This window comes from Camelina sativa, chromosome 17, assembly GCF_000633955.1.
Source record: "Camelina sativa cultivar DH55 chromosome 17, Cs, whole genome shotgun sequence".
NCBI lineage: Eukaryota > Viridiplantae > Streptophyta > Magnoliopsida > Brassicales > Brassicaceae > Camelina > Camelina sativa.
In genome coordinates, this window is record NC_025701.1 from 15,129,225 (window position 1) to 15,140,561 (window position 11,337).

Below are 11,337 nucleotides of genomic sequence, written 5' to 3' on the forward strand. Positions count from 1 at the left end.
GGTGGATCCGCTGAGAGTATTAATCAGAGCCGTCAAAGCTTAACAAGTATGTGATTATTTAAGACAGAGACAAACATATATACCAAAAGAAGAAGAAGTATAATTGTGTCGGAGTACAGTGTTTTGTTTAATTTGTGTGATTGTTCTCGCAGCAAGGCGTAATTTTGAACATGTGAAGTCTATCTTTTTGCATAAATATGACAAATTTTGCGAAAATGTCTTGCATTCTTCTTTTCAATTCATCAATAGAAAAGATTATCGTACAGGTTTGTGTGCTCTGTGTTGTTTTAGATGGAAGTTACTATAAAATTACATAAAGATTCTGATACAAACAGGAGCAACTCCAGATGCTCCAATAACAACCTGTTGAGACTTTGATATTACAGTACCATTCATCCAAAATACCAATGTAAAACCCATTGAAGTCCAAGAAAAGCTATTCAGATTCTCTAGTTACATTCCAAAGATCATATACTAGTACTACTGCTCGCAGCTTAATTGCTATAGAGATAAAGAACGCTTTGCTTTTCCGAGAGCAACTCTGTTTTTCCAAGAGCTCTTAAACACCTATAAGGAAGAGTTGGTGGACCAATCACCTTGCCTCTAAATTTGGTTTTGCTATATCATCAAATTGATTGAGAATATTGAATAGAGACATAGAAAAGGCTCTTACAATGCCAATATCTAGTGGTAGATGATCTTTACAATGTTCTCTGCAACCACAAGAATAACAAACACTACTAATATAGTTCAAAAGATTAAGTTGATGAACAAAATTTATGACAGTCTCTACAACATCTATCAAGACACTTTTTCTTATGGAAAAAGGTCAAGAAGCTTAGAAATCTACAGGAATAAACTTGAAACTTTCAATCTAAAAATCTTTTCAGACAGTACCTTTACCAGTGAAGTTTCTGCAAGTTCAACTTCTCTAGACGTGTGTGCATTAATATTGGTTTCAGACGTTTTAGTTTTCCTAATTATTCTCTACATATCTGAACACTAGTCCCCTGAAAGGAACCTACGAATCTATTGAAAATTGCAGGTTTAGGTGGTTTTAATTTCGTTGAAAACATCAAAAGGCCTACAAATTCTGTATCTTTCATTCACTCATTGCACATGTCACTGTTTCTAAATGTTTTTGTATAAGATTTATACTCACACTCACATGGTTATGTCTTATCAACAGAAATTCTAATCCACGAGCTGGTTAGTAGAGTATTGGTTACCAACTTTGTGACCCCTTATGATCACATAAAACAAAGACAGAAGCATGTGTTCTGTCTGTTTGGTTTCTCTAATCTATCTAAACTCCTAAAGTTTCTCCTTTATATATAGCCTAGCAAGCCTATTGGATTCTTCATCAACCATAACTTGCATTCAAAGAGTTATACAGCACACAGCACAACAACTCACAGATTTCTTTTCCTTTCCGATCTTTTAGGAAACACACTTTGTCTTGAAAATGATGATGAACGCAAAGAAGCTTTTGAAGATGGCAAAGAAATGGCAACAGAGAGCAGCCTTAAGCAGGAAAAGAATCTCATTTCAGAGAGCAAATACTACTAGCAACTCAACTGCTGTAGAGAAGGGCTGTTTTGTGGCTTACACTGCAGATAAAGCACGCTTTGTTTTCCCAATAAGTTACCTTAGCAACTCTGTTTTTCAAGAACTCTTGAAGATCTCTGAAGAAGAGTTTGGCCTCTCTACCAGTGGACCAATCACGTTGCCGTTCGATGCGGTTTTCTTAAAGTATCTAATCAAATTGATCAAACGACGAATGGATGGAGATACGGAAAAGGCTCTGTTAATGTCAATCTCTAGTGCTAGATGTTCCTTACCATGCTCTTTTCAACAACAAGAACAATTGCTTGTATTTTAGAGAATTATACTGTAGCAATTTCTGTGTTTGTAAAGATTCTAATGTATTAGATCAGACAGCTAATTTTAGAAATACAAGCCATTGTATTTGTCTCTCTTTCAGACAGTCATTAAAATCTACTTTCGTTATAAACTAAGAAAAATGAGATAACTTCAACATCACATGTTGTGACAGCTTACTCCGAACTGTTCTGCTGTGAATCTTTTATTAGTATAGATATGATATGCTTCAATCTTTGTACTCCTTATCATATAAGTTGTAGCCTTATCTTAAGAATGTGATAAGCACAACCTCTTGTATAAATATGTTGGTCATGTGAATAATACAAACATCTTTTCCCAATTCTCTACATGGTATCAGAGCACTGATCTGAAAACCTAAATTCCTCTCTCTCGATCTCTTTTCTATTTCTCTCTTTCCTGCAATCTCTCTTTTTCTTTTCTGCAATGGCATCCGACACCTCCTCTACCTCTGTTGAATCCTCCCCTGTTTTCAACATCTCTGAACCGGCAAAAACATTGATCTCCCTCAACATGGCCAACATCACCAAACTCACGCCAAACAACTTCATCACTTGGCGTCTGCAAGTTCAATCTCTTCTTGAGGCTCATGATCTTCATGTCTTCATCACCAATGAAGACAACACGCCTGCTGCAACAATCACCACTGCTACCGCTGAAAACCAACCAAATCCACATCTTGCAGCCTGGAAACGTCAAGACAAGCTCCTTTTCAGTGCTGTTCTAGGTTCTCTCTCCCTCTCCGTCCAACCGATTGTTGCTCGTACTACAACAACACGGGATCTCTGGCAAACCCTCTCTAGCACTTACGGGAAATCCTCTCGTGGCCACATCCGACAAATCAAGGACCAACTCAAGGATGTTTCTAAAGGAAACAATTCAATTCATGACTATATGCGAGACATCATCAACAAGTCTGACAAACTTGCTCTCCTTGATGCTCCCCTTCCCCATGAAGATCTCCTTGACTACATAACATCTGGTCTCGGAGAAGAATACAGAGCAGTTGTCGAGATGGTTCAAGGTCATGATACGCCGATCTCAATCCCTGAACTTCATGAAAAACTTATCAACAGGGAGAATGCACTCAAGGTCTCTGGAAAAACAGAGTTCTCTGCTCCGGTGACTGCGAATGCCACTCAGTTCTCCTCTCGACAGTCTAATTCATCTTTGCGTGGTGGCTACAACCCTTCACGTGGTGGTTTCCGTCCATCTCGCCCGTACCTTGGGAAATGTCAAATCTGTGGAGTTCAAGGACATGGTGCTCGCAGATGTCCACAGTACAGCGCACCATCATCGACTCCTTCTTTCTCACCACACTACTCTGCTCCATATCGTTTTCCTGCACCTTGGGCTGCACCTCACCTGCCGCTTCCCACGCCTCAATGGCAACAACAACCTCAGGCTCATCACACGACAAGCTCACCTCACCCCGACCTCTCTCCGTGGCTTCTTGATAGTGCTGCGTCACACCACATTGCGAGTGATCTCTCCAATCTCTCTCTCCATGCTCCGTACACTGGTGGAGAAAACGTTATGGTTGGGAATGGATCGAATCTCCCCATAACTCACTCTGGTTTCATCTCCCTTCCCTCTTATTCCCGGAACCTTAAGCTTAACAATGTTTTATGTGTTCCTGCAATGAAGAAAAATTTGATCTCTGCCAACAAGCTTTGTCAAAATAACAATGTAATGATTCAACTGTGTCCCTTTACTTTTCAGGCGTAGGATCTACGCACGGGGACAACACTTCTCAGAGGCAAGGCCAATGAAGGTGTATATGAGTGGCCGATCACCGTCCCAAACACTGTTCCAACCTCTGTTTCTGCGTTCAGCTGCTCCAAAACAACACCATCCTCTTGGCACTCTAGATTAGGACACCCAAATTCTCAGACTTTTCATCATATGGTTTCTAAGTTTTCTTTACCTATTTCTGCTTCTTTGTCTTCTCATTTATTTTGCAACTCTTGTTCTAGTAATAAAAGCCATAAGTTACCTTTCTCTACTTCCTCTTTACACTCAAAAGCTCCTCTTGACATACTTTATTCTGATGTTTGGACATCACCTGTTGTCTCTGTAGATGGGTACAAATACTATGTTATATTTGTGGATCATTACACAAGATACACCTGGTTGTACCCTCTCAAACAAAAATCTCAGGTTGCTCAAATATTTCCAATCTTCAAGGCTCTTGTTGAGAACCGGTTCAAAACAAAAATCACAATGCTCTTCTCGGACAATGGGGGGGAGTTCCTTGCTCTTAAAGAGTTCTTGGCAACAAATGGAATTTCACATTTCACTTCTCCTCCTCACACTCCTGAGCACAATGGCATGGCTGAAAGAAAACATCGCCATATTGTTGAAACCGGTCTCTGGCTTCTCACCCATGCTTCCGTACCAAACACCTATTGGACTTATTCTTTTTCCACTGCTGTCTACCTTATAAACCGACTTACTACCCCAAATCTCTCTCATTCCTCTCCTTATCACTTACTCTTCGGAATCAAACCCAACTACCACAAGCTCTGTACCTTTGGCTGCCTGTGTTACCCTTGGATTTGACCGTACGGTCACAACAAGTTTAGTCCAAGATCAACTCCCTGTATTTTTCTAGGCTACTCTCTCACCCAAAGTGCTTATCTCTGCTTAGATGTGTCAACCTCTCGTGTTTATGTCTCTCGCCATGTTCAGTTCGTCGAAACAGTTTTCCCCTTTTCCTCACCAACAAACTCTCCTCTCCCTTCCTCTCCTGAACCATCTACGTCCGACTCTTTTTCTGCATCAATTGTCCCTACCTTTGATCGGTCACTCACGCTCCCTGATGCCTCGTCGTGTGATTCTTTAGTTCCGACTATTGATACACCATCGTTGGATTCATCGCCTGCTTCCTCCTCTGCATTTTCGGTTGCAGAGCACTCTGTTTTGGCTTCCTCTGGTCTTCCAATAACACCGCCTCCTCCTCAGAACAAACACATCATGCAGACTCGAGCCAAGGACAACATTCGGAAGCCAAATCCTCGCTATGGTCTCACTGCTGTCCTCAAAGAGATTGAACCGGTTAGTCATGTGCAAGCTCTTAAGGATGAGAAGTGGACAAAGGCCATTCATGCTGAAGCTGATGCTTTTAAGCGAAATGACACATTTGATCTTGTTGATCGCTCCCAAGCAAAGAACATTGTTGAGTCTAAATGGGTTTTCCGTATTAAGCGCAACCCCGATGGCTCCATTGACAAGTACAAGGCCCGTCTGGTTGCCAAAGGCTTTCACCAACGCCCTGGTCTCGACTACCATGACACGTTTAGTCCGGTTGTTAAGCATGCTACCATCCGTGCCGTCCTTGGTACTGCTGTTGGTGGAAATTGGCCTCTGCTCATGTTAGATGTAAACAATGCCTTCCTCCTAGGTCCTCTCAATGAAGAAGTGTACATGCTTCAGCCACCGGGTCTTGTTGATAAGGACAAACCTCATCACGTTTGTCGACTCAAAAGGGCGGTTTATGGCCTCAAGCAGGCACCGCGTGTGTGGTATAATGCACTTAAAGATATTTTGATTAGTCTCGGGTTTAAAAACTCGCATGCCGATGCTTCACTCTTTGTTCTTTGCACAGGGAGCTCCTACATCTATATCCTTGTCTATGTTGACGACATAGTCATCACTGGCTCCTCCATGACAGAACTCAAGCGGGTCACTGATCTCCTTGGCGTTCGGTTCTCTCTCAAAGATCTTGGTCAGCTGTCCTACTTCCTCGGTATGGAGGCTTACCGCACTGCTGCTGGTCTTCACCTCACACAGACCAAGTACATCACTGACTTGCTCCGCAAGACTCATATGGCGGAAGCAAAACCTGTCCCTACGCCCATGGTGTCTTCGCAGGTTCTCTCTTTGTCCTCTGGTGTTCCGTTGTCTGATGGAACTCAGTATCGTGCCACGGTTGGGAGTCTGCAGTACCTTCTTTTAACCCGACCTGACATTGCGTTTGCAGTAAATCGACTTTCTCAATTTATGCACAAACCTACGACTGTGCATTGGGAGGCTGTTAAGCGGTTATTACGGTACTTGGTTGGAACTCCGGATAAGGGAATCTTCTTCTCTGCTTCGACACCAACTACTCTTCATGCGTATTCCGATGCTGACTGGGCTGGCTGTCGTGATGATTACTTGTCTACCGGTGGTTACCTGGTGTATATTGGTCGCCAGCCAGTGTCTTGGTCGTCCAAGAAACAAAGTGGTGTTGCTCGCTCTTCGACTGAGGCGGAGTATCGAGCACTTACTGCGGCAGCTTCTGAGGTGAAATGGGTTGCTTCCTTAATGTCTGAGCTTGGTATTCAGTCCACTACAACACCGGTTCTGTTCTGCGATAACATTGGAGCCACTTACCTCTCTGCGAATCCAGTGTTTCACTCTCGCATGAAGCATTTGGCTCTTGACTATCATTTTGTTCGTGAGCAGGTTCAGGCCAAGCAACTTCGTGTCGCTCACATTAGTTCAGAAAACCGGCTGGCGGATGCACTCACTAAACCTCTGCCTCGTCTGCGTTTCGACACTCTTTGTCACAAGATTGGTCTCTGCAAGCGTCGTCCATCTTGCGGGGGCGTATTAGTATAGATATGATATGCTTTAATCTTTGTAGTCCTTATCATATAAGTTGTAGCCTTATCTTAAGAATGTGATAAGCACAACCTCTTGTATAAATATGTTGGTCATGTGAATAATACAAACATCTTTTCCCAATATTATTCTCTACATCTTTATCTTTATGTCATAAAAAGTGGTGCAGTAGTTAACAAATTTCATTCAAATCAATCCATCATTCAGTTGTACCTATCAATCTCGTAGAAGTAATGAGAAATTTTAGTATGGCCTAAGTTTAACCTCTCTGTCATAGAAATGAGCAAATTTAGTAGGAATAGTTGATTCGCTGGCCGGAAAATTGAAGGACCTACATGCTCTTCGTTTTTGCTTCACAAGCATATGTCTTTCTTTGCATCTATCTATATATCTCTGATCATTATTTATTCTAACCACATTTTTGTCCTTGATTTCAGCAAACGATTTGTTGTCCATGAATAATAATAACTTGACCTATTATATTTGTGTCTCACATTTGATTTAGCTAATGGATCGACTAACCAACTTGGGACCCTTATGCTTACAAACAAAGGCGTACAGAAGCATGAGTTTGTAGCTGAAAAATTACATGTTCTCAACATCTCGTGTTTGAATATAAATATACCTCTTGCATTCTTCACAAATGTCTTAGTACCTAACTCTTGTCATATAGTATTTATACCCACATGATCATGTCTTCTCACAACAAGTTTTATAGTCCACACAAGTTGATTACAAACTTGGGACCCTTATAGAGAGGGAACATAAGCATGTGTTGTGTCTGGTAAGGTTGCTCATCAGAAACTTGTCGCAAAGCCAATCTTATATTCTTATCCTTCTATATAATGAAACAAGCCTATGATATTCTTCATCAATTATAACTTTCATTCAGGGAGCTTTACACAGAGAATTCACAAATCTTTTCTCCTTCATTCTCCATCTCGCATTCCAATCTAAATCGTTTCCCAGAAAATGATGATGATCACAAGGAAGCTAATCAAGATGGCAAAGAAATGGCAACAGAGAGCAGCCTTCAACAGGAAAAGAATCTCGCTTCAGAGGTCAAGTGCTACTACTAGTAGCTCAACAGTTGTAGAGAAGGGTTGTTTTGTGGTTTACACGGCAGATAAAATCCGCTTTGCTTTTCCTATAAGTTACCTGAGCAACTCTATTGTCCAAGAGCTCTTGAGAATATCTGAAGAAGAGTTTGGTCTGCCGACGGACGGACCAATCACATTGCCATTTGATTCGGTTTTCTTGGAGTATCTCATTAAACTGATCCAAAGATGTCAATCTTTGCATGGAGATACAGAAAAGGCTCTGTTAATGTCAATCTCTAATGCTAGATGCTCTTTGCAACCACAAGAACAACAAAGTATTCCTATTCAACAATTGCTTGTATTTTAGAGTGTTACTACTTCTTACATGTTTGTAAAGATTCTTATGAATTAGTTAGAGAGATTATTATTTTTTGCCTCTCTTCAAGATTGCCTCGCCAAAATTCAAAGTCAAATACCATTTTGAAAGAAAAATGAGCTACTTTCAATATCACATGTTGTGACAGTTTCATATAAATCTCTGAAATGTTCACACATGGATGAACTAAAAGACAAATGGTTCAACGAAGAAGAAGCTACAAGAGGTGAACTCAGACCCGAAACCTCCTTGACCACGTCAAGATATATCTTCTCTAGATCTTGGAGAGTATCTTCTTCACTTTGAGGACGCGTGAAGAATCGCCATGGAGTACTCTCCGTTTCGATCGAGCTTCTTTGGAAGTTTAGGCAAAAGGTCTTTGACATCGGGAGTATGATTTTCCAGAACATTTTCGGTAGAAGAAGTGGATTCCTTTTCCTTGGATGGAGATAATTAGGGTTTTCGGAAATCTTATATACTACTATATATAAAAAATTAGCCTCTCTCCAACTTGACTCATCATCAATTCATCATCATCTCATATCTTTAATTTTTAAATTTCCTTTTTTTTTTTGTAATTGTTTTATATAAAGTTTTACATTAATTATTCTTTATAAATAATGAAAATACCTTTTGAAATATCTATTTTGACTTTAATTATTAGATTGATTGATATTATAAGAAAGAAACTGAAAACAAAATCTCAAAGTTATCTGTGAAATACACAAAAAATAACAAAACATATATTTACATATATATAAAAGTTAACTATATATTGGTTTTTAATTTTTAGTATAAAATTAAAAACAAAGATTTACATTAATTTACATTACTCTCTCATAAAAAAATTAGTAAGCTAAAATACGTAATGGTTTTACTATTATTAATTAAAAAATTAAAAATAGTATATAAATAAAAAGGGAATATTGAAAATAAAAGATAAATATTTAAATATTTTTCTATATATGCATTCCATAATTAGAATTGGTGAGATATGTTTTATATTAATTGAATTCCTATTATACCCATAAATCATATCTACAATATATATTAACTTTTTTAATGTATTAAATCTAACATGTTTATTTTGGTGTAGTGATTAAGTTATTATTTTAGTCCAATATAATACAACTTCAAACCTTACAAACTACATTTTTTTCTTTTATTTGTTTTTTATGCATATGCATGTCACGCGGCTGCAACCCGCGATCCATCTCGCAATAAATAGTTAACAATATTAAAAAAAAAACAAATATTATATAATAGTTTTCTAGGTACGTAAATATTATAAAACATTAATAGAAATAATTTTTATTAGTAAAACTTTAATACTCGAAAGATAACATCTTTAGAAATAATGAAGATATTCTGATTCATTTTTTTCCCCCATTCAGTTTTTTATTTATAGGATTTCTAATAAAATAGAATGTACATTTTAATTATTGTTGAATATAGAGAAAAATTGAATACTTATATTCAACAGAGCAGAGCAAAAAACAGAGCAGAGCACTACTTCTTCACTTGGACATAAAAACTGGCGATGTTGAGTTAGGAAAGGATTGAATTAAACTGCATCAGTTGGAGTCACAACTAGGTAGAGTCACCTTTTGGATGCTTTTAACAATGAAACTTAAAACTAAAACTTAGAAAATCTTTACAATCAAGCTAGAGACTAGAGAGTAGAGATGTTCTTCAAGATATAAAATAAGTTCTTCATAGTAACCAGATCATCCACATGAATATGCCAGTTCAACAACAAAGGAACCAAGCGAAAACCCGATGCACAAGTAAAATAAAAGACAAAAATATGATTACGAATAACATAAGAATGAAACAGAGAACAAAAACAAAACAGAGATGGATATAAAATAGATGTAAACAGGTGTTAAAGTAACAGGCCGTAGCTTATGCTATAAAGAAGCAAACAGTGTCGCAAAGCCTAATTTCACTTTCTGCCTAAGAAAAACGAAATGTACAAACACATTTTTATCAACTTTGGACATCAGATACCGTAGGCAAATCATCACCGATTAACACAAACACACAAAGGATAAAACTGCAATCTCAGCCGAAAGATGGTGATCTAGTGATTTTGACATAATTTCACCATTGATTGCAGAAAACTAAAAACAGGGTATTGAAGACAAAAACAAGAAAACAAGAAAAAGAAGAATTAGTGTATGTCTGACTGTCTAAGTAACAACACTATATTGTTTTGTTAATGTCAAACTATTACTTTGTTTATCTATTAGTTTGTCTCTTGTCTTATCATAATACAAACTCAACTTCCAAAAAAATGGAGACTTCATCTAACCTCAAAAATCACTTGTTCTGACAGTTTCATGTAAATACCTGAAACCTTCAAGCCATTAAACAAAAGATGATCTAGCTACCAAGAGTTCATTCACTATATATAGTGTTCATATGAACCTCTGTTAAGGCAAACATGACTAAACAAGAACAAGAGACGTTCTTATGATTTGAACTGACATAATGAGAAGATAATAGACAACGTTACTACTTAAAATTTAGTAGAAACAAAAATGATCTCTATCCATTAAAGAAAGTTTCAATTATTCTACAAAGATTAACTTGATGAAACGTTATCACTCATTTAGAGAGAGAGAGAGAGAGCTGTTAACAACCACTAGGATGTTGGCACGTGCGTTACCTCACAGAAAAGTGAAAACTTTAAATGATTAACATTGTTAATTTCATATTTCAGAATAAAAAAATTTTGGTAATTTTTTAACTGTATAATATAAAAGTCATAAATAATGACTAAGATGAATTAACTAAATTAGTTAAATAAAATATTTGTTATATATATAAAAATGAAAAATCGATTCAGTGACAATAAGAGAATAATGTTAAAGATATATAAATCTAGGTTTACTGAATTATACTCAGATAATCAATTTTGAAAGATATTCACATAGAATAAAAATTAAATCATTATTCTATCAAAATTTATAAAAATAATAAAGGTATAAAACAAAAAGGTGCGATTTTTGAAACATAGAGGTGTGAAAAAAATGTGAAAGAATTAATAGGTGCGATTTTTGAAAGATGGGGATACAACGAAGAGATGCAAAAATATGAAAATAAAGACATGTGAAACAAAAAGGTGTGAAGCAAAAAGATACAAAAACTAACAAGTGCAAACATTGAAATCAAGGGATACAACGAAGAAACATAATTGTTGGATCACAATACTGAAACTTTATATAAATAAAGAGGTGTAAAACAAAAAGATATGAAAACTAACGGGTGCCTACATGAAAAGTTGGGGATGCGACGAAGAAACACAATTGTTGGATCGAGTTTTTGAAACTTTTGAGATCATTAACAAAGGGTGAGATCATTAATAATACTTAAATAACAAAAACTCTTTTCAAAATCCATAAAAAT

General features: G+C 37.3%; 3 protein-coding genes across 3 annotated transcripts; all 3 read left to right on the top strand.

Moving 5' to 3' along the window:
* On the top strand, window positions 1,380–1,978 carry LOC104757284 (auxin-responsive protein SAUR67-like). The gene has a single exon (XM_010480013.1). It carries the CDS (start codon window positions 1,466–1,468, stop codon window positions 1,880–1,882), a length of 417 nt encoding a protein of 138 aa, XP_010478315.1. The 5' UTR covers window positions 1,380–1,465; the 3' UTR covers window positions 1,883–1,978.
* Window positions 2,329–3,630, top strand: LOC104759500. The gene has a single exon (XM_010482414.1). The coding sequence runs from the start codon at window positions 2,329–2,331 to the stop codon at window positions 3,628–3,630; it is 1,302 nt and encodes a 433-aa protein (XP_010480716.1).
* Window positions 7,257–8,404, top strand: LOC104757285 (auxin-responsive protein SAUR63-like). Its single transcript, XM_019239262.1, has one exon. The coding sequence runs from the start codon at window positions 7,483–7,485 to the stop codon at window positions 7,915–7,917; it is 435 nt and encodes a 144-aa protein (XP_019094807.1). The 5' UTR covers window positions 7,257–7,482; the 3' UTR covers window positions 7,918–8,404.

Excerpts from the sequence above, each read along its gene's own strand:
- LOC104759500 (XM_010482414.1), top strand. The coding sequence starts at position 2,329 with ATGGCATCCGACACCTCCTCTACCTCTGTTGAATCCTCCCCTGTTTTC.
- LOC104757284 (XM_010480013.1), top strand. The coding sequence starts at position 1,466 with ATGATGATGAACGCAAAGAAGCTTTTGAAGATGGCAAAGAAATGGCAA.
- LOC104757285 (XM_019239262.1), top strand. The coding sequence starts at position 7,483 with ATGATGATGATCACAAGGAAGCTAATCAAGATGGCAAAGAAATGGCAA.